Source organism: Halichoerus grypus, chromosome 11 (genome assembly GCF_964656455.1).
Source record: "Halichoerus grypus chromosome 11, mHalGry1.hap1.1, whole genome shotgun sequence".
NCBI lineage: Eukaryota > Metazoa > Chordata > Mammalia > Carnivora > Phocidae > Halichoerus > Halichoerus grypus.
Window position 1 is genome coordinate 10331020 of NC_135722.1, and position 23636 is coordinate 10354655.

Sequence of the window (23636 nt, forward strand, 5' to 3'; positions counted from 1 at the left end):
AGCATTAACAATGAGTTTTAAGCCAACTGTCCACACATTCTGTTCTCCCGAGCCTGTGGAGAGGGCCTGGCACGATGTGGCCATGTCAGCCAGAACCATCCTTGCTCCTGGGGGTGAAATGAAGAGCCCGTGTGCTCAGTGGGCCAAGGTGTTTCCTCTCCTGTAAATGTCAACATCCCTGGGGGCAGAGTGGAGGGGTCACTGGGCTGAGTGTTAAGGAAGCGAGTCTGGCTGATTTCTACCATTAGCTTTCTGTGTGATCCTGGTTGGGTCTTTTATACTCCCCGGACCTGTTTTCTCACTTGCAAGACAACAGGTTGATAGCTTTCTGGTCTCTTCTAATCCTTCCATCCTTCTGTTATAATTAGATAAAATGTATAATGAAAGACAACATCTATTGAACAATCACTGTATGCCCCGTAGAAGATAACATTGTGCTTTATCCACTTGTAGTAGCTATTTGAATCCTCACAAGTACCCAGTGAGGTGGGTCCTCTTAGCATCCTTGTGTCGTCGCAGAGAAAACTGCAACATAGAGAGGTTAAGTAAGTCACCCAGGGTCACCCATCTGGTCAGTTTTAGAAGCAAGACGAGAACCTGGGCAGTCTGGCTCTAGAAGCCACTCTTTTAAACCACTACATTGTACAACTTCCAACATCCTATCAAGACAGTTGGGAAATCTGTTCCATACTCTCAGTCTATTGTTTCAGGGCTAGGTTCATTATATGCAAAGGGTTTTATGTATAAATGCAGCAGAGGAGTAGAAATCTGGACATGTTCGAGATCATTTTGTCCGAAATGGAGAATTGTGTAGTGCTGTGCTGTCCAATGTGGTTAAAATTTTCATTTTATTCAGTTCAATTTACTTAAATTTAATTTTAAAAACTGATATTCAATCCAGTCATGGGAAAAATTCAAAGAAATGTTCGAGCAACATAGACCTGCAAAGCTACCTTTTCCTTAGTAAATTTTATGAAATCTAAATACAGATTAAGTCCTGCTGATGAAACTTTAATGTCTGGATTGAGGTGGGCTTTAAGCGCCAAGCACAAACCGTATTTCAAAGACTTGGTAAGAAAAAAAAGCAACACAAAGAATGGAAAATAATACATTGTTAACTTTCTATACTGACAGCATGTTGAAATGATATTTTGGACATCTGGGTTAAATAAAATATATCATTATGTTAACTTCATCTGTTTGTTTTTACTTTTTAAAATGTGGCTCCTGGAAAATTTTAAATGACAAGTGTGGCTCTCATCATATTTGTATCAGACAGCGTGGTGTGGGGGAGAACATGGGCCTCGCACCCACAGGCTTGGACAGGAGTCCCAGCCCTGCCCTCATTAACCATCAAGGAGTCATTTAGACACGTAAGCCTTATTCTCCCTTCCGTAAGCTGGAGTTCATAATGCTTCTCTCAGAAGGCTTTTTGTGAGCAAGTGTTTTGTAAACTGTTGAGACCACGCAGACGTGATTATTATTACTGCCCAGGCCTATGATCTCATTGAATTGATGCAAAATCTGAGGTCCCGGGGCAAGGAAGTGTACCCCAAAGCCCACAGCGAGTCAGACTCCCAGGACAGTGGTCTTTTTCTAATACTTGAGATGGATTGATTTAGTTTAATTCCCACAGCAAGCCCACAAAATGGGGAAACTGAGGCACAAGGCCATTTAGTAATTTGCCCGAGATGACACAGTTAGAAAAAGGCGGAGCTGGGATTTGAACACAAGCTACCCAGCTCCAGAGGCCACACTCTTAACCGCTCTACTCCACAGGTTGGAATCCAGCGTCCTGGTTTTTGCTTCAGTGACCGTGCTGAGGGTGGGGGCTGGGAGTTCTGACAAGCCGGTGGCGGGGTGGGGGGGGGGCGGTCTTCTAAACTCCTTCCAACTCTGCACTGCTCAGCAAGCCCAGAACTAGCAACAATAGCTCAACCCCCAGTGGCAATACAGCCCAGCACTCAAGCCCCAGGGACTAATTTCCAAAAGGGGTCCTGACGCCAAGGATGAGCCGCAATGAGGAGACCATTCTTCCTCGGGCAGGGGCCCCTGGGATGACATTTGTCCCCCTGCCCTCACATGGCCGCGAGCTGTCCTGCCCCTTCCACACCAGCTCTCCAACACAGGCTGGCTCCGGCACCCTTGGAAGCCCCTGCTTCAACTCTGAGGAGAAAGAGAACCTACCACCAACAGAACCAGGGGCGTTTGGGGGAGGCGCCCTCACAGGGAGGGGGCTGGCACTGTGTGAATGTTTTTCTTTTAAGAACTTTCCTTGGGATGGCTGGGTGGCTCAGTCGTTAAGCGTCTGCCTTCGGCTCAGGTCATGATCCCAGGGTCCTGGGATCGAGCCCCGCATCGGGCTCCCTGCTCGGCGGGAAGCCTGCTTCTCCCTCTCCCACTCCCTCTGCTTGTGCTCTCTCTCTCAATCTCTGACAAATAAATAAAAAATTAAAAAAAAAAAAAAAAGAACTTTCCTTGAAGTTGTTAATGGGGAGCGATCCATAGAACTGGAAAGAAAAACGGAGCAATCTATAATTCCATTAAAATTGGAAAGAAGCATGGTGCTGGCTCACACGAGTTAACTTTGAACTTGATTGGGAGCAGCTAACGGTGTTCCGTCTTTGAAGGGACTTGGAGGGGTCGTGCCACCCGGTTGGGCTGAGTTTACTTTGACACAGAGACTGAGGCTGGCCCGGGGGCTTGGTTGGACAACATGGCCCTCGCTCACAGAGGTGACCGGTGTCGGGCGCCTGTGGGGAATAGACCAGGCGGCACCTGCTGGGATTCTCCGAGCCCAGGAAGGTTGGGGTGACCTCTCTCCCCTTGGAAACTAAAAGCAAGTCAGTGACTTGGTGTTTTGGCCTTAGTTTCTTTGACAGTTTTTGTTTGTTTTTGCTCTCTCCTCTTCTACCTCGGAAAAGCTTGGGGACACAAAGGAAACTCAATGTGCATGCTACGAACTGGATGTTTGTCCCCCCACCCCAAACCGTATATTGAAGCCCTACTCCCCAGTGTGATGGAATTGGGGGGGGAGCACGGTTAAATGTCAGAGAAATCTAGCCTTTTTTTTTTTTTTTTTAAAGATTTTATTTATTTATTTGACAGAGAGAGACAGCGAGAGAGGGAACACAACCAGGGGGAGTGGGAGAGGGAGAAGCAGGCTTCCTGTGGAGCAGGGAGCCCGATGCGGGGCTCGATCCCAGGACCTGGAATCATGACCTGAGCCGAAGGCAGACGCTTAACGACTGAGCCACCCAGGCGCCCCGAAATCTAGCCTTTTTACCTTTCTTGGGTCACCCTGACACACGACAGAGGATGTTTGCATGCACAGCATCCTCCCTACACGCCCAGGTGGAATTCACCTCCTCCACCACCAAATCCACGGGGAGTCAAGGACAACAACTCATAACCTCCACTGAAAGAGAAGCGCCACCATAAGAATAATGCAACGTAACCGGCTCTGGGGTCTGTTAGATTTCTGGAACTCCCCCATTCTCCCCTCTCTTGCTCAAGAAAGCGAGGGGGTGTGAGTGACATTATGCTGGGAGCTGAGAAATGAGTCTGTACCTGGCCTGCGTTCAAGTCCATTAACACCCGCCGACCGTTCACCACGCGCATGACTGGGGCAGGTGCCGGGGAGACGCGTGAGGCCGGAAGATCCTGGGAGTGGGCGGGTCCATGGCCTTTCCCACGCACCAGTGCATCTCTCCGGAAATCCTTTTTTCATAATTCAGAATGCAGACTTGGGGGACAGATAGAATAGTGGCCCGAGCCCTCTCTGCTGATCGCTGGCTGTGTGACCTTGGGAAGGTCCCTGAGCCCTGCCAGACTTGATGTGAAGCTGGCACCGTATCTGATGCCGGGGCTGCAGCGTGTTGCCCTGAGCGCTGCATGAAGAACGCAGGTGAGATGCCTAGGACGTGGTAGACTGCTGCTGGCATTATTACCCCGCAGCCTGAGGCTTTGGCCTACTCTCTTGTCCAGTCCAGACTGCACAGGGGAGGGCATCTGGCCATCGATTACACATTCCGTCCCAGGCATAACGATGACTCTGAGGGCCCTTCAGCCTTCTCCTCTGCAAAAGGACTGACTATTCCAGTTCCCCAAAGACTGCATTCTTTCCTCCTTCCTCTCCATCTTTCTTATGAACCTTAGCAGAGCTGCCCCACACTCACTTCTTGCTGCCGCCTTCCCTGGCTCTGCAAGCATGGCATCCGGTGGTCCTGGAGATGAGAGGTGGCCTGCGGTTGCCATGATAACAGGAGTTCCTCCAAAAGCAAAGACTCCTGTGGTCCTGACCTAAGGCTTGCTCAGGCTCCCGTGCCAGATTATATACCTTCTTTGCAGGTGCCAGACGGTAAGACAAGACGCCACTGAGCATAGAGGATCATGAGTAGCTCAATATAAATCCCAAGAGATAACAGGAAGGATGGGGTTCCAAGAGAGCCCAGCAGGCCAGCGACACGGGCCTTCCACGGGCCCCACCTGCTTCATCCCCTGTAGAATTCAGACCACTGAGTGCAGGAGGTGGATGTCAGGTCCCTCCTCTAGAACTGATTCAGCCGGTCTTGGGTAGGGTGCTTGAATCAAACTTGCCTGGGTTCGAAACCCAGCTTCCTCCACGCTCAGGGGATGTTGGGCACATCTCATTATATGCCAGACTTGCTTCCCCCACCTCACAGGTGTAAAACCCTCCCAGGACTGAAGTCCCATCCCAAGAAAGACCCAACAGCTGGCCCACATAAGTATCCAAGATCTTGCTGAGTCAACGAGTACAAAAGTGTATTATGTGCCAAACATGTGTGCGCACACACATGTAGTTGGTGGATAAAGCCGATTATTAAATAAAATCTTAAAAAAAAAAAAAAAGAGGGACACCTGGGTGGTTTAGTCAGTTAAGCATCTGCCCTCGGCTCGGGTCATGATCCCAGGTCATGATCGAGTCCCACATCGGGCTCCCTGCTCAGCGGGGAGCCTGCTTCTCCCTCTGCCTGCAGCTCCCCCTGCTTGAGCTCGCTCTCTCTCTGACAAATAAATAAAGTCTTTTAAAAAATGTAAACATTTCTTGTTTTTTTAATGTAAACATTTCTTAAATGAGGGCGGTGGGGATGCCTAGGGATTGTTGAAACACTCTCAGTTCATTTCTATATGTGTGTAATATTCCTCTCTAACAAAATATCTGGAAGATTCCTTAACAGGATAGTAACAATAGTTACCAGTTAAATGACAGGTGTGGTTTTTTTTTCTTTATTTTCGAAATTATTTTCTAAATTCGGTAACTTTTGTATTATATATAATTTTAGTGATGAAAATAAAAACAACAGTTGGTCTTTTTAAAGACAAGATAGGTGAAAAACCTTTATAAATTGCTCAAGTCATATCAATGCCACTTGTGAATGATTCTTGTGCGCCTACATGGGTTTTTAATAGTGGTCAATTCTCTCATCTCCTTCATAATGCTCAGACAAAGGTATTCTTACTGTCCCCATTTTACAGATGGGGAAATTTAGGGTCTAAGAGATTAAGGAACTTTCTAGAAGGACAGGACTCATAAGAGGCAAAGCAGGATTTGAACCAGACAGAGGGTTTCCTGGGCTGCCTTAATTGCCACCTGATAAATACCTCGGGACATAGAGTAAATGCTCAACAAATTCTAGTTACCATTATTTTTAGTAGAAGTCTCTGTAACTCACCTCACCTCCACCAACATTTCCGGGATGGTGTCATGGCCAGACCCTCTCTGGGCTCTACTGCGGGAAGGTGGAGGTGAGGGAGCTCCCGGCCGGCCTGCAGCCCAGAGCCCAGCCTGGAGGCCCAGGCGTCAAGAGCTGGCTCAACTCCCGTCTCTCTGGTGGCATGAAGGGTGTCCTCAAGGAACCCAGAGGAGAGAAAGTCCGGGAAGTGACTGCAGGGGAGGGGATCTTTGGGCCAGGCCTTGATGGTCAAGGAGTGTTTCACAGGGGCAAGGGGAACAGACCCACAATTACCAAGGATTTCCTCTGTGTCAAGTGTTTTATAGACATTGTTTCTACAGAATCCTCGTGACAGCCCAGTGAGGAGGGCATTACCATGAAACCCATTTTCCTGTCGAAGAGGTTCAGAGAAATGAAGTTACTAGCCCAAGGTCACAAAGCTTGGACTTGACAGACCCAGAATTCAAATCCAAGTTTGTCCCCCATATTCACTCTTTCCCCTACTGCAGGCGGCCTCAGTGCGAGGAGGCAGAAGGGCATTCTGGGTGGGGACTACAGCACGAGCAGAGGCCTGGAGGCAGGACAGGGGTTAGTGTGCTAAGCTGGAGTGAAATTCAAGAATAAAATCCCCCAGAGCTTGGCCCCCGTGCAGGGGAGCAGGACTGGGTTTCCAGTTTCAGTGAAAGCCAAAACCCTGCTGGGCCACACAGGGCTTTCCAGGGGACCTGTCCCCACCCACTGGCTCTCAGGAGCGACTCTGGTTGAGTCTCTGAGAGCTGTTGGAGCTGCAGTTTCTGGGTGAATGAAGATCGAGTGTGGGCACAGGATGAAAATCCCCCTGACTCCTAGGGGTGGGGCTAACACTTCCAGAGGTGGCCTAGAGCCCCCTTAAGACAAGGGCCCCCCTAATATCAGGCACCCAGAGCTGCTGGAACTCATCAGCCTTCCTCTGAGGAAGGAACCAGGCCCTTCCCAAGCCGATGACTTCAGGCTGGGACCAGAACATCTCAGGGGCGGGGGACAGAACATGACTTCCGATCCAAGCCCACATTCTTAGACACCAGGCCTCATGGTCGCCCCATGCTCTCCTCCACAAGTCACATGCAGGGTGCTTTTGAGGTGGCTCGAAAGTCCTTCCAACGTTTCCACCTATCTTAACCCTTAGCCAAGAAGGTGCATTCATTCATTCCTTCATTCATTCTTCACTCTCGGTCAGACTCCATGCCAGGCCCCAGCCGTGGTGGAGGACACAGATGTACTCATGGCTGATTATAGTCGGGTCCAATGGCTATCCCAGGGGTCAGAGCAAAGGGCTCTGGGAAAAGTAGAGGTGGGAGGGAATAACTTTGAGTCCAAAGAGCAGGGGACAATTAGAAGGGGTCTTAGAGGATGAGTAGGAGTTCTCAGGGATGAGAAAGTGATGGAGAGAAAGAGCTATCCAAGCCTTAGACAACCTGGGAGACCTAACCTGCAAATTTCCAGAGGTGAGCAGACCAGGAGGAGAGACGGCCAAGGGCAGCAGTGACCCATCATTCTCTGTACACCCCTTGTTCTCCCTGCCAGTGGCCTAGCATCACGGGACTTCCCCACCATTCTCTGCAAAGGTACTCAAGCCCTGATTTAAATACTGGGAAGACTTGTTGCTTTCTCAGCCTCTGCCCCAGTGATGACTAAAATCTCTGGTCAGTGCCTCTCCCCATGGTGTCAAGCCTTAGGCTTCAATCCAGGGTGAGTAGAGACCTGGCTGAATGTTTGATCAGTACCAAAGCATGATGGACACTTGGGAAGTTCTGCAGACGTTTGAGGTGAGCATCCCAGGCTCTGGCCACCAGCACCCACTGCTTTGGGCTGAGGGTCTGGCTCAGCCAACTGACCTCCCACCTACTCACTCCTAGCTGCATTCCGCCCTCCCAATCCATTCCTCTGAATTGTGACTCTGTTTTCAAACTCCAGAGCCTTGGGGAGCAGAGAAGCCAAGAAGTCACCCCCAAAGGGTTGGGGAAGACACAGCAGCAAAGTTGGAGGCGTGTGAGCTTTGGAGTCTGACTGATGTGAGTCCAAATCCAGGATCTGTATTTCTTAACCTCTCTGAGCTTCCACGATCTTTCTCCACATAAATGGTGATGGTAATATCACCTTCGTGGAGCAATCAAGGGATTAGCCGAGAAAGGGGGCACCACAGGGCCCGACTTAAAAGTTTGCATGCACAATCCCTTACTGCAATTTGAAAGCCCCAGAGACCCCCAAACTGAAAGTGTTTTCATAACTCTGTTGGTGGCAACACCTGACCTGACCTGATGCAAGGTGTTCATAGTCTTTGTTTATTCCACATGGTGTGGAAAATCATACATTTTGCTGCAGAAATATTAACGTATTTGATTCCAGTGCCTGGCCAGGCCCTTCCTGTGACATTACAAAGTCTACAAAAGGGCACCTTGTCCCCTTTCTGAAATCCAAACATCGCAGATTCTGAATTGTACCTGGCCCCACGGATTCCAGAAAGAGACAGAGGACTCAACGTGGTTTTCTGTTTCTCCGCTGAAAGAGTAACTGTGCGGGTCAGTCCTCCAAATTTAAGGCCAGAAAAGTTGCCCTAACCCCCCTTTCCTCTTCCCCTCTCCTCACCTTTCCTAATGGAAATCCTCCTCCAAAAGGAAGCTTGTGTATAAATCAATAAGGAAAAGGCAGGCAATAGAAAAATGGGCAAACAGCCAGAAGAGGCATTTCACGGTAGAGAAAACACACAAGAGCCATAAACTTACAGCAAGTATCCAGCCTCACAGTCATCAGGCAAATGCAAAGTAGGGCCACAGGGAGATACTACCTGATACCTACTAGACTGTCCACAGCTAAGTCGTGGGGTAATACTGTTGAGAATGGAGGTCAGCAGGGACTCTGTACATTGCTGGGGGCAGCATAGTCAGGACAACCACTTTAGAAAACATTCCCAGGGGCGCCTGGGTGGCTCAGTTGGTTAAGCGACTGCCTTCGGCTCAGGTCACGATCCTGGAGTCCCAGGATCAAGTCCCGCATCGGGCTCCCTGCTCGGCAGGGAGTCTGCTTCTCCCTCTGCCCTCTTCCCTCTCATGCGCTCTGTCTCTCATTCTCTCTCTCTCAAATAAATAAATAAAATCTTTAAAAAAAAAAAAAAGAAAAAAGAAAACATTTCCGTAGTCATGACCCAGAAATTCCACCCCCGAGCCACACACACTCACACACACACACACACACACACACACACACACACACAGAGCTATGGATTGAATTGTGTCTCACAAAAAAGATATGTTGGAGTCCTAACCTCAATACCTAAGCATGTGACCTTATTTGGAGAGAGGGTCTTCACAGAGGTAATCAAGTTAAAATAAGGTCACTAGGGTGGGCGCTGGTCCAATAGGACTGGTGTCCTCATGAAAAGGGGAAATGTGGACACAGGTGTATGCACATAGGAAGAATGCCATGTGAACATGAAGACAGAGATGGGAATGGAGCTTCTATAAGCCAAGGAGAGGCAAAGAAAGCCAGCAATCACCAGAAGCTACCAGACAGGCCTGGAACAGACACTCCCTCACAGCCTGAGAAGGAACTAACCCTCCGACCTCCTGATCTTGAACTTCCAGCCTCCAGAGGTTGAGACAATACATTTCTGTTGCTCACACACCAACCTGTGGTCCTGAGTTATGGTAGCTCTAGAAAACTGAGTCACCCATTCCTGTAACAAAGGTTGCCTGTAAGAGGCAGGGGCTGGGGAGAGCCCATGGGAGCATTTAGGGGATTCTGGGAGGGAGAAGAGGGAAACTCACAAGGTACATGCCTGAGCCCCTCCTTCACTTCCAGAGGGCCAGAGTCTGACCCCCCAAGTGCTGCCTGGGACCGTTTTACGGCTTATGCTGACATGGCTGGACCCGAGACCGCCCGCACACGGGCAGGTGGCTGGAAGGGGTCTGTGAGGATCTTCAGGGAGGGCGTAAAGCCCATCTAGAGTGTAAGAACAGAGGAGCTGGCATTCGGGTGTGCCTGTTTTCCCTCGGGAGGGTTCAGGAACTTGCCCAGAGCCACAGAGAAGGTGCTGGAGCCTGGAATCAAATGCTCGCCTCCCAGAGCCCGGAGTCCATGTTCTCACAGCCACCCTGACAAGGACCGATCAAAGCCCGCACGATGCCCCTCCGCACACCCGCCCTCATGCTGAGACTAAACACCCACATCGCTCTGGGGACTTGCAAACTCCCTCCTCCCAGAATGAAAGGCCGAGTTGGGTGAGATTTCTTTTCATGTGGTTGTGAGAACGTTTTTACAATAAGGATGACGAATGTGTACGGCAGGTGTGAATTTTCAGCTGGATTTGGGTGGGAGGGACAAGGAAAGAGGGTAGAATTGACATCAGCCATTATTAGGACCTTGGGTATGTCCCTGTTCCTTTTGGGGGCCTCACTTTCTCCGTGCTAAAATGGGCCAACTGGGCCAGCTGGGGTCTGACTGCCGGAGTGGGAGGCAGCTCTCTGGCCTCTGACTGCTCCTGGTTTGAGGGTGCTCCGCAGACTGCACTTCCCTCCATCACAGCGCTGTCCCCCTCTGTCCCTGCTGCCCCCACCCACCTGACCCTGCCACCAGCACATCGTTTCCCAAACCAGACAATTTAAGATTGGATATCAAATAGTACTAAATCCCACAGCAAGTGGATTCGTCTTTTTGCTGCTCATCAGGGCTTGGGATTACAAGTGTGGGGTGGTGCTGCTCAGCCTTGAACACCCAACACTCTGCGTAAGGGGAGAGTGACCTAGGCTTGGGTAGCAGGCTCTTTAATGCCACTGTGTTTTCAGTGTTTTGTTTATATGGGCATATTCTATTTACTGAAGTAATATTTGTTGGAGATGCATGATGGTGATAGAAGATTTCTAGGTTTAAATAAACTGACTTAGGTTTAAATACGGAGTTGATCATAGACAAGGGTTGTTAAATAATTGTATATGCATAAAGGCGAATCAGATCACGTCCTTTGATATATAAAACTCTCTGATGATTTCCCATTTCCTGTGGGTTCATTCCAAGCCCCTACGTGAGTGGTGCTCCCCAACACCTGCAGCCTGCCCACCTCCATCTCCTCTGCTCTCCCTCCCCCTCGGCAGTCTCCTCCAGCACGTCCATCAACCGTTCCACTTCAGGGCCTTCACGCCTGTGTTCCCTCCACTTGGAAAGTCCTTCTCCCTGATCTCTCGATCTCTCAGGATTCCAGGTTAATCTCATCATTCACGTCTCTGCTCAAATGCCTCCAGAGGCCTTACCGGGACCCCCATCCCACTCACTCTCCGTCTGCCTTGCTTTGCTTTATTTCCCTTGCTGCACATATTTCTCTCTGATATGAGACTGTTTTAAAACATGCTTGCTCAGGGGCGCCTGGGTGGCGCAGTTGTTAAGCGTCTGCCTTCGGCTCAGGCCACGTTCCCAGGGTCCTGGGATCGAGCCCCACATCGGGCTCCCTGCTCAGCGGGAAGCCTGCTTCTCCCTCTCCCACTCCCCCTGCTTGTGTTCCCTCTCTCGCTGTGTCTCTCTCTGTCAAATAAATAAATAAAATCTTAAAAAATAAAAAATAAACAATGGATCGTGGATCACCACATCAAAAACCAATGATGTATTATATGGTGACTAACATAACATAATAAAATTAAAAATAATAATAATAAAAATAAATAAATAAAAAATAAAAATAAATAAAAATAAAACATGCTTGCTTATTTCTCTATTTTCCCCACTAAAATAGAAGCTCCTTGAAGTCTGAGGCTTTGCCGGGAGGATGGCGGCTGCCAGAGGCTTAACCTGATGGGCTCATCAACTCCAGCCTTCCAGGCACTGAGCCAATCGGCTACTAACCCCTGAACCAGCAAAGACAGCCAAGTCAGTGACTAAACTTGTAGAAGGAGTGATGGAGTTATAACATAACCATCCAGAAACGGTGGTGATAATAACCAGTTCAGGCCAGAATCATCAATCATGTTAAAACTAGTGGGTAAAGGTTTGAGGGGGGCTAAAATTTTTACATAGTCTCAAAGAACCTGCCCACAAGATACATATTGGTTACAAAGAAGAAAAGAGCCCCTTTACCTAGCAGACATCACCTTAGCCAAGCAATCAAAATTAGAACACCAAGATGGGACAAGCTGATTCGGCGGGCCTCTTGTTACGACCCACTGAGAACACCAAGCACTTCTGTTCTATTCCCGCCGCAGGAGGTATGACCACTCGTGAGGAATCATCAAACCAACCATGACTAGGGTCATTACACAGAATAACTGGACTATCAGGGCGCCTGGGTGGCTCAGTTGGTTAAGCATCTGCCTTCGGTTCAGGTCGTGATCCCAGGGTCCTGGGATCGAGCCCTGCATCGGGCTCCCTGCGTCGGTCTCCCTGCTCAGTGAGCAGTCTGCTTCTCCCTCTGCTTCCCCACCCCCCGTCCCTGCTTATACTCTCTCTTTCAGATAAATAAATAAAATCTTAAAAAAAAAAAGCATAACTGGACTATACTCTTCAAAAGAATCAATGTCATGAAAGAGAAAGAAAATCTGAGAAAATGTTCTAGATTAAAGGAAAATAAAGAGAGACAGGAATAAAGCATGGTACCCCAACTAGAATTTTCTTTTGCCTTAAAGGACATTATTGGAACAATTGGCAAAATCTGAAAAAGGTCTGTGGATTATCTATAATGTTGTATTGACGTCAACTACCCCATTTTGACCTGTATATCACGGTTAGATCAGAGAATGTCCTTTTTTAAAAAAAAAAAGACAGACTGATGAAGTATTTAGGAGAAAGGGACCTTATGTCTACAACCTACTCTCAAATGATTCAGGCCAAAAGTAAGAGATAGACAGACCAAAAAATGGGTAGGCTGAGAAAATGTAAAGCAATTGTGGTAAAATGTTAACAGTTGGGGAATCTGAGTGAAGAGCATATGGAACTTGCAACTTCTCAGCCAGTCTGAAATTATGTTGAAATAAAATGTTGGGAGAAAAAAAACCTGAGAGAAAAAGAAGGCAGAGGCTGAGGACGGGGTCGCCACGGAAGTGTGCAGGAAGAGTGCGTGTAGGAAGCCAGCTCCTCACTTTGCCAAGCTGACATCTCAGAGCCCTGGTCACCTGTGCTCCCCTCAGACCACGGTGGACCACCGCCCGAGGCTGAGAGAGCGCAGGACCCCCGCTACCGCCCTCACCCACCGGGCTGCCCACCCCGGCTCCGTGAGCTCGGGCGTCACCCCCTACTCTGTACCCCGGTTTTCTCCTCTGACAAATAGGAGTAGATCATGGCCCTCTGGCGTTTCTTCCAGCCCAGATACTGTCATGAAATTTCTAGAATCCTGTCTGCAGAGTGTGGCACATTTCTCCAAGGAGTTTAATTCATTTGGAGAGTGCCTTTACTTTAGTTTAGCTGATGGAAGGAGGGGAAAGTGAATCTCCCCGAGCAGAGTGGGGGATGGACCTCCTCCCTGTCCAGGGCGTGGTGGTTTCCCACCTCTGTCCCCGGCCCGGCCCAGCTCCCATGCACTCCTCCCAGACAAGGTGAGCACCCTACCAAAATTTATACTAAAGCATAGATAAAATCCTTCCCCCCACCAAGCTCCATTTCGAAAGAGGCAGCGGGGTGGCGGGGGACACAGTGACCAGAAAGTGACTCTGGTCCCAATTCCGACAGCAACTGGCTACACGGCTCGAGCTCTCCGACTATCAGTTTGTGCTTCTATAAAAGCCAAAGCTGTGCTTGGCTTTGTGTGTAGCTGTGAGGACACAGTGACTTCACCTCCGTGTCCTCCCTTGCTCAGCGCTCAGCAGGTGACTTCCAGATTAGAAGTGGGGTGCTCAGGTGAGAGCCCCAAGACATGTTGAGAAGCCCCCAGCTCCTCGCTCACACAGCCTGTGGCCGCCAGCCCCATGCGTAGACTCCCTGGGCATCTGTCAGCACCGCCCGGAGAGCCCAGCCCAGCTCGGCCATGATGGAGGGGTTGGAGGAAGCCTGGAAACATAGGGTGGAGCTTCTAATGTGCCCCGCCACCTCCTAACACAGGTGGAGGCCAGGGGAAAGCAAGGGGATCACTTTCCTATTATGGGATCCCAGTCCACATCTCCCCAGGGCCCTACGGCTTCTCTCTCCGTGCTGCTTCCCTGCTGAGGCTGGCCTCTCGGAGGCTCCCTTGGCGGCCGTTTTCTGGCAGAAGGCAGTCAAGCCACAGGGATCTACAAAATGATGGGCGGAAACTGGGGCTTCCCTCTGTTCTTTCTCTGCTGTCCCCGTGAGCTCCTGCGTGGCCCCAGGCCCGGCAGCAGTTATGGCCGTGGGGCTCTTTGGCACCCCCAAGGAACCCCAGATTTCCCCAAGTACTTCATAGCCAACATCTCATGGCAGCTCATCCCAGACCTGTGTTCTGGAGGTTTCCATCAACCCTGCTTTACAGCCGGGGAAACTGAGGCTCAGAGAGGGTACTCATCCAGGAAGTGACTTCTGACTCACAAGTAGCTTCAAGGTTTTGTTTTGTTTTGTTTTGTTTTATCCCGGTTCCATGATAGTGAATCTGGCAGTGGGTGAGATGAAAAGTCTCCTGAGAATGGGGAGACCTTCCCTGAGAAATCTTGAGGTGGATGGGGTCCGTGGTCCAAGCCCTGCCTATTCTCCAGGGCTGGGAAAGAACATGGATTAGGAGTCATAAGGTCAAGTCAACGATCTACCAGCTGTGCATCTATTAGCTGTGTGACCTAGGAAAAGTCCCTTCCCCTCTCTGAGCCTCAGCAACTTCATCAGTAAAATGGAGGTAATAACTCCCATGTCCTAGTCCTCACATGACTTACGAATTTACAGAGTGTGGTCCGGGAGGCCGTTACCCCTGCGATTGCTCAGCTAACCTCCTGAAGTGTACGGTTTATGCTTGTGCTTTCTGCGGGCCAGTCACTGTGCTTGGCATTTCACGACTCTGAGCTCATCGAATCCTCCTCACACAGCAGTGCAGGTGAGTCAGGAGGAAGAAAACGTGCCCTCTGGGGCCAGCAGGGCCGCTGGTCAGCCCCTCCCAGCAGCCAGCCCCTTGGGGCTTTTTGCCTTGCCTGTCCGACCTCCAGGCTTCTGCTCAAATCAGTCCTTCTGCCTGGAATCCTTGCCCCCCCCAACCTTTTTATCTTGAAATCACAGACTCACAAGAAGTTGCAAAACAGCAGGGAGAAGGCCCATGTACCTATCGCCCCGGCTTCCCCTGATAGTGCCGTATTAGGTAACTAACTAGAGTAAATTACCAAAACCAGGAAGTTCATACTGATGCAACACAAACTAACTAGCCTATATACACTTTACTCAGACCTCAGCAGTTTTTACGTGCACTCATTTTTAACACTTTGTGCCAGCCTCCTCCGTCTGTCTAGCCCCCTGAGACATCCGGGTTCCCCATCTGGGAAGCCGCCCCGTGTTTCCAGGAGGCCTGAGCTCTCCCTCCTCAGACTCCCAGCTCCTGAAGGCAGTGTAGCCCCGTGATGGGGAATGTGGATTTTGGAGACCTATAGACATGGGTTTAAACTCCACGCCAGCCACCAGCCTGGGACAAAATACATAACTTTCTGAGCCTTAGTGGACCCACCTGTAGAATGGGGTGATTGCCCCCATGTCAGGGCGGGACAGGATCAGCCTAGCTGCTGCTCAGAGAATGGTAAGTGCCCTGCAGTGGGTCGTAGTTATGGCTGTCATCGGATTGTACCTGTCGTCACACCTATCCCAGGCTGACCCTCGTGTGTGTGTTTTATCATCTTCCTCACGACGCTCCAAGTGTTCAAGGGCGAACCTTCATATCTCACATCTCACTGTCCTACAGGGCTGGGCACACAGCAGGTGCTCAATAAGTGGAACTAGATGAAGCTTCCGGCCGGGCAAGCTTTTCCTAGGCTCATGGCGCCTCTCTAGCTTTGCCCTCATTCATTTCTGGCCCAGGTACGTGGGGTAAGTGCAGGGCAGACCCCGTGAGGGCTGGGCCTTGGTGAGAGCAGCCCCATTTGACCCCATCTGTCCCCGAGAAGCTTTCCAGGAAACCCCAGACCCTCAGAGGCCCCTCCGGCTTGCAGCCGGGGGCTGTAATAGCAGGGGGAGATGCCTTGTATTTGCATGGAGCCCCCTAGGCAGCAAGCCGGGAGACGAGCCAGGCCACTCCTCTCTAGGAGACTCCAAGGCTCCCTGGTCAGAGCTGCCAGTCGGGACACTTACGCTGAAGTCCTGACCCTTACTAGCTACAGACTTTGGGCCAGTCTCTCAGCCTCGACAACCCCTGCTTTCCTCACCTATACATGGGGTTGTCATGTGGGTAAACGAGCTCGATGTGCAAACTGCGTGTTAACCACTAAATCCTGTATTCACATTTACAAGATCCTTTTCTTTGCTCTGTAACACATTTAAAGCTAACATTTTAAAGCACTGCTATGTTCAGGTACTTTCCAATGCATTATCTAAATTAACTTTCATACCGTGGGGAGGGGCAGAGGGAGAGGGAGAAGCAGACCCCCCGCTGAGCAGGGAGCCCGATGTGGGATTCGATCCCAGGACTCAGATCATGACCTGAGCTGAAGGCAGATTTTGACTGACTGAGCCACCCAAGTACCCCGAGGTGGGTGTTTTTTGCAGCATGCAGGCACACAGAAGCTAAGAAATCACCCCGGGTCACACAGAGCTGGGACTGAGAACCCAAGTCTGCCTGATGCCAGGGTCCATGATTCCACATGGCAGATGCTGGCTGGGGTTACCATGTTGTGCCCAACCAGGGGCTGGTTTCTTTCTTCTTTCTTTCTTTTTCTTTCTTCCTTCCTTCCTTCCTTCCTTCCTTCCTTCCTTCCTTCCTTCCTTTCTTTCTTTCTTTCTTTCTTTCTTTCTTTCTTTCTTTCTTTCTTTCTTTCTTCTTCTTCCTTCCTTCCTTTCTTTCTAAAGATTTTATTTATTTATTTGGGAGAGAGAGAGAGAACAAGCAGAGGGGAGGGGCAGAGGGAGAGAGAGAGAGAGAAGCAGACTCCCCGCTGAGCAGGGAGCCCGATATGGGGCTCAATCCCAGGACCCCTGGATCATGACCTGAGCCGAAGGCAGATGCTTAACCAACTGAGCCACCCAGGTGTCCCCACAGGCTGGTTTCTAACAGCTGGATCTCCACAGCCCTGCTCCTCAAACGGTAATAACCTTGAGGCACAGACATAAAGTACAAGGATTTTTCGGTTGGGTCTTTAGTGTTCAATTTGCCCATTTATCCAGTGAAGAAACTAGGGCCAGAGAAAGGAATGAGCCTGCCGAGATTACCCAGCAATTGAGAGCCACAGTGAGTTCTAAGAATCTACTCCCACCTCCCCCCTCCTCCAGGTTCCTTCTCCCCATGCTGCAGGGGCTCGATTCCCAGAGCTAAATTGGGGGACATGAATCTGGGCACCATCCCCGACTTCAAGGCTCACCAGGAATCCAGGGGCTGCCCAGGGGGTCTGGGGACAGCCTGATATGGGGCCCCTATATCCAGGGTGTCCCCTGGGAAGGTGAACAGAAGGCTTCCCCAGGCTGTGTCCGGTAAGGGGAACAGATTGTCTATTCCCATTGTCCTTTCTCTGGATCAGTGCTTCCAAAGTGTGAGGCACATATCCGAAGGTCTGAAAAATGGTTTACGTGGTCACTGATATGGTCTTACATTAGCTACGTGAAGGAAGTTATGCCCTGTATTTCCCTTTCAGCCTTTCTGATTACTTGAAGGAGAAAATCTCCCGGGGCACTTGTCCTTAATGCCTGACTTCTAGAAACCCTCCCGTTTGAGCAAAGGGAAAGCAGCTACACATCTGAATTTCGTGACATTGTTTTGTTTCCATGATGTTTATTTTCACCATTAACTACCATTAGGTGATTTACAATGGCTCTATCTTTAAGGGAGGAACATAAAGTTTTTTTCTAAAAAATGAATGTATTTACACTTTAAAACATCAATTAAAAGTATTAAGTAAATTGTCAGATAAATGGCAGCTTTGGCAAACACTGGGTAGGGGCAGGAACCAGGGCCCCCAGGAAGTGCTGCCCTGAGTAACTCTGGTCGCCCTGGCCCCAAGGGCCGGGGGCGGGGCGGGGGGTGCGGTAGGCAGTGCCGAGGGTGGGCTGGAGGGTCTGGAGGACACAGTGAGTAGAGAGGAGGTGGGCCTGGGGATTCCAGCCCCACCAGGGTCTGCTCAGTGCAGGGCTGAGCATCGGCACGGGTGGTGGTTGGTGGTTTCATGGCTGTTGAGCTGGCCTGGTCTTTCCTCCAAGCCCCTGTCCCGGAGCCTGAGTTGGGGCCTCCTGCTTAATCCCTCCCTGCCCTCAGGAAGACGGCTGATTCTTCAGCCTTGGAATCCAACAGCTGGGGGCCCATTTAATTCCCGAGCTTTCCAATCAGAAAGTGAGGCTGGCTCAGAGCAGGCCTCGATAAATAGAGACCGAATGACGGGAGTCTGTGGACAGTGTTTCTTACTCATTCTAGATCCCTCTGTAATAACCCACGTTACCCTCGGAGCTGCCTTGTCCCACATCACCACAGTGGTGACCGCCAGGCTAATGGCCCCACCAGTCATCGACCTGTAACCAGAGAGCCAGACTGAGCGGGGAGAAATGTACAAATGCCGGTCATACATTATTTATACATCTATCAGTTGCAGTCTTGCCAGCAGGGAAAGAAGAAGAGAATCGTAAACACATCTGTTTCATTTAAATCCAATCAAGTGGTAAAGCCCTCTGGGTTGAGGGTGGGGGAGACATTGAGAATTAGGTTTGTAGAACTTGGGTCCAGGGGTCATGGGTCGAGGGGCCAGCCTGAGTGGAAGGCAGAGGCTATCCAAAAGCGCACTGCACACCCATCAACAGCACATAGGAATCCTGTCTTACATTTCGGCAAAACAATTAAAAAGCTGACCTCATTGCAGTCCACTAAGACAGAGCCACCCCCATCTGCTGGGGATCATCCAAGTTATCTGCTCTGGGACAGTCCTCTTCTTCTCGGTAAGTGGCTTTGAAGCCCAAGAAGATTAGAATTTTAAAAATAAAGATGGTGGAAGTACATGGAAACCCACAGTAATTACACATTTATGCTAAGTGTCAGGTGGATCAATTGCTGTGTGTTGGTGCAGTAAGTCCTAGATCTGTGATGTTTACGAACACTTGGCTGCTAGCATTTCTTATGTGTGTGGCCGAGTAATTGACTTTAGTTGAAAAAAAAATTTTTTTTAAGATTTTATTTATTTATTTGAGAGAGAGAGAATGAGAGACAGAGAGCACGAGAGGGAAGAGGGTCAGAGGGAGAAGCAGACTCCCCGCTGAACAGGGAGCCCGATGTGGGACTCGATCCCGGGACTCCAGGATCATGACCTGAGCCGAAGGCAGTCGCTTAACCAACTGAGCCACCCAGGCGCCCGACTTTAGTTGAAATTTTAATTTAAAAATTTAAGAGAATTTGGCCATGTCTGTCAACATTATTAGAATATTTAAGAGAACTTAATATTCACTCTGTTTAAATGTTAGTTTTTTATAGCAGAAAGTATTCTCTGAAATCCTTGGAAATGGCTTGTTTCTTAGAGGTATTTGAAGCATTTATAAGAGAATCAAATTCATTAAATTTGTAGATGCAGTTTAGATTATCTAAGGCAGTGTTCTCCGGTGGAAACATAACGCAAGCCACATAGGTCATTTATAATTTTCTAGCGGCCATGCGTTTTACAAGTCATAAAGGAATAGACCAACTTAATTGTAACAATAAAATGTATTTAACTCAACCTATGCAAAATACCGTTTCAACACGTAATGCATAAACAAGTTATTAATGAGATACTTGATGTTCTTTTTTTGAACACATCTTCAAAATCTGCTCTGTGTTACCTTCCCAACACTTGTGCGCTCAGACTACCACGTTTCAAATGCATATTCTGGTGGTCGCTGTATGGGATATCACAGATCTAAGGGCACTCAATTACGTGCATTTGTGAGTGGTATTTATTATTTAAGGAAGCTTACTCCGTTCGACCTGATCTGATGAAATATTAATCAAAGGCTCCCTGAGAGTCACTGTTAAAAATTATTGGACTTATAAATAAAATGATTTTTGGATATTGAATTTACAAGTGAAGGGAAAAACCCGATTTTTATTTTTATTTATTTATTTATTTTAAAGATTTCATCTATCTGACAGAGAGAGACACAGCGAGAGAGGGAACACAAGCAGGGGGAGTGGGAGACGGAGAAGCGGGCCTCCCGCCGAGCAGGGAGCCCGATGCAGGACTCGATCCCAGGACCCTGGGATCATGACCTGAGCCGAAGGCAGACGCTCAACGACTAAGCCACCCAGGCGCCCCCAAAACCCGATTTTTAAAAATTTGTTCGTTTAAGAAGCTTTTTTTAGAGTAACCACAAATGGCCTTCCTAGTACATGAAAGCAGCTCCCCAGGACCTCACCGACCATGGGCCAGATGGAACTCCGCACGGCCCTTCGGGGAAAGGTTGGGTTATTTGTTACTATTTCGCACACAGAATGTTAGATCTGACCGAGCCCTGAGGGGTTTTCTGCCCAAAGCACCCAATTTCACTGGTGCAAAAACCAGATCAGAGAAGAATGCATGGTGAATTAGAGACTGGGCCCAAGCAATACTCCGGTCTCCTGACCCCACCCCGTCCTCCCCAGTCAAGCGCTTCAAGTTCATTCTCTCTGCCTCTTTGTCCCCAGTTGGCTGATCAGGAAACTGAGGCACAAAACTGGAGGGTAGGGGGACAAACTGGGCCTGGACCCAGGTCTCCAGGGAGCACCAGCTGAATTGGAAAGTGTGGTCCCTGCCCTGGTCGTTCAATAGCACACACCCAAGCCTGAGGAGAGAACAGCCCAGAATCCAGGCCAGCCAGGCCAGAGAAATAGCCGTGTGAGGCCCCGGATGGAGCCTGGCGCTGGGACTGCAAAGGAGAGCAGGCGAGGGGAAGCCTTGGCCGGGACTGCTGGGGCCCAGAGGGCCAGCCTGCACCCGCCTATGGCCCCAGGGCACAGCCTGATAACCCCGTCAGGGCTCCACAGCTCTCAAGGAGAAGGCCCTGGAACTCCCTCGTGGGCCTCATTCTCCTAGCCCCCTTTCCTCCCTCCTTGTTCTCTGTTGTCTTTCTTTCCTTTTCTTTCTCTCCTGGGAGGCCCTCACTTCCTTTCCCCAACCTGATCTGCCCCACACACTGATTTTGCCTAGGAGAACTCTGGAGCAGATCTGAGTCCATCTTGCCCACCGAGGGCCCGGTTCTGCCGGGGTCGGGGTCTGCTGGACCTGGGTGGAGGGAAGGATGGCTCGGGCAGGTGGGTTGGGAGGGGGGAACGGCCTCCCCACATCCGCTCGCTCTGGCCCTCCCCGCCCCACTCCTAGGGCTTTGGAGCACAGTTTCCTTTGGCCTGCATGTCCGTCCTGCCAGGCCCTGGTTCTCAGCAGGAGGACAGACACCATCGGGGGACACTTCCGAGGCTTTAAGGATGCAGCATTTAGTGCTATGAAATCTCATGGCAGAGAAATTATTCTCTGCTCAAGTGCTCTCAGTCCCCCTGGAAAGTCAAGGAGAAAATGACAACTTGGGGGCAAGGGGTCTTTATCCCCGTCCCCCATCCCCCCTTCAACAGAGAGCACAAGTGTAGGCTTCAGGCTCCAGGGTCTTTGCATCCTTTCCACTTTTTTTTTTTTTTTAAGATTTTATTTATTTATTTGACAGAGAGAGACACAGCAAGAGAGGGAACACAAGCAGGGGGAGTGGGAGAGGGAGAAGCAGGCTTCCCACGGAGCAGGGAGCCCGATGCAGGGCTCGATCCCAGGACCCTGGGATCATGACCTGAGCCGAAGGCAGACGCTTAAAGACTGAGCCACCCAGGCGCCCCGCATCCTTTCCACTTTTTGCTAACACGTAATAGAAATTGGTTTCCATCCCCACTTATTTTTATGCTTACCTTCACCTTGTACTTCTGACACATGATACCAGTTTTCCACTTAACAGTAGTGACATAAAGTTTCCTTTCAAAACTAGTATTAGTAACAAGTGAGGCCATTGACTATAAATGCAGTTTTAGAAACACAAAGTAAATATCTGTACTGGGAGTGGAGTGGGCCAGGCAGGAGTGTCAGGAGGGGATGAAAAGGACTCGGTGTACGGACCTTGGCTCCAGGAGCCCCTTCATCTCACCCTGCTGAGCTCTGCTGGGGCCCTGGGGTCCCAGCTGCCGTCAGGCACCACTCCAGGCCAGTTCCCCGGGGCCCCGGGGCCGGCCAGCAGACCTCTCCCTCCTAGACTTTTCCGAGCCGAGGCTGGTGGCTGGGCCTCATGGAAAAGGACAGAGGGTGGTGGTGGGAGGGACGCCCCTCTGACCGTCTGTCTGTCTTAGCTCAGGGGCAGAAGGTGGCTGAGGTCCAGGTGCTCTTGGCAGAGCAGGAGAAACCAAGCCGCCCCACATGGAGCCGAAGGCACACGCTTTCCCGCTCCCAGAGCTAAATGGCTTTCCCTGAACCAGTGTGGGGTCAGAAGCATGTGCCTCCAGATAGAGGCAGAGAGAAGAGCTGCCCCCACCCCAAAAAACTCCCCAGGTCTCCCAGTTCTCCTAGTCGGCTTGGATGCCCCTCCCGATGGGGCCTCTCTGGGTCGCCTTCTGAAAGCGAAGTGAAAGCACTTGGTATCTTGCCTGCCAGGTGGGCCCAGACTCCCTGGCCCAGAATTCTGTTTCCATGCATCTCCCCATCCCCGAATTGTGAGGTCCCAACAGAGGCAGGATGGCCCCTGCCCGGTTCTTGCCAGCTTGGACCCCGCATGCAGCAGAGGCCAACAGTATCCAATGAGCACAGCCAGCCCCCAAACTTTCTGGCCACCTCATGCCCCCGCGCAGGTCGGAAAGGGCCTTGGCGCCCAGGGGGAGCTCAGGGTGGGGGAGGAAGCGCTTTCCCACTCATTTGTGCCCTAAACTACCCCTACTGGCTGCACCCGAGCTACGGGCTGTCCTCGGTGCCCGTTGGCTTCCCCGACAGTCTATGTCTGGACAGTTCTACCGTGAATGGCAGAAGCCTAGTGAGTCCAGAGCCTCAGCTTTGGGTCGGGAATACAATCACCGTGGTCCTACCTTTCTGGAAGGCAGGCCGCTCCCTACTGAGAGTTGCCAAGAAATAGGGCTGGGGGAGTTCCCGAACCTACGGTGGGAAGTGTCTCCCTCCTCAGACCCTGGGAGCCCACTGAGGAGACACCAGGCCTGCTGCCCACATCATCTCATGCCCGGGAGTCTTCTAGCACCGTCCAGGCACAACCCTGGCCCCTCCAGGGGGTTCCTGGACCCTCTCCAGGCCCCAGTCGCCGCTGACAGAGTTGGGGCCTCCCTGGGACAGTCCTGGCTAGAAGGCTCTAGGAAGGTGAGTGAGAACATGACCAGCAAGGGGGCCAAGAGGCCAGGACCCACGTCCTCCAGCATGAGTGGCAGGAGATGGGAAAGGGGCCCTACCTGAGAGGGCTGCTGTCAGCAATCCGATGATCGTAGAGAGGAGCCACATGTCTGGGGCCATCTTTGACTGCTACGCGTGCCTGCCAGTGGGAAGGGCCATCCTGGGGCCAGGAGGGGGATGTGGTTGCTATGTGTTCCTCACACCCGCTTGGACCTTTGCTCCTCCTGTTTATAACTTTCTCTCTGCAAGAGAGAGAACACTCCTTTACATGCGTGTGACCAAACCCAGCCTCTGAGTGTCTCTTACGCCTCTGTGCTCTACTTGTGGTTTTGGTCTCCAGGAAGCCAGGCTGGTATCACAGGGGTTGGGAGGGAGAGCCCAGCTGCCTCTGCTATGAGCCCACCCAGCCTGGCTGAACCCCAGGAGTCACAGAGTAGGACACACACACACACACACACACACACACATTTCCTCCAACTGTGTCCTAAGGAAAAGGGAAGTGAGGGCA

General features: G+C 50.6%; 1 protein-coding gene across 1 annotated transcript in view; it reads right to left on the bottom strand.

Annotated features, from left to right (window-relative positions):
* The window catches only part of CD6 (CD6 molecule), a 42052-nt gene extending 18617 nt beyond the window's left edge, over nt 1-23435 (bottom strand). Inside the window, exon 1 of the mRNA XM_036110640.2 lies at nt 23188-23435. Within this exon, the coding sequence (XP_035966533.1) occupies nt 23188-23248 (61 nt within the window). The 5' untranslated portion in view covers nt 23249-23435. The remainder of the gene's footprint in view (nt 1-23187) is intronic.
* Nucleotides 23436-23636: the final 201 nt, after the last annotated feature.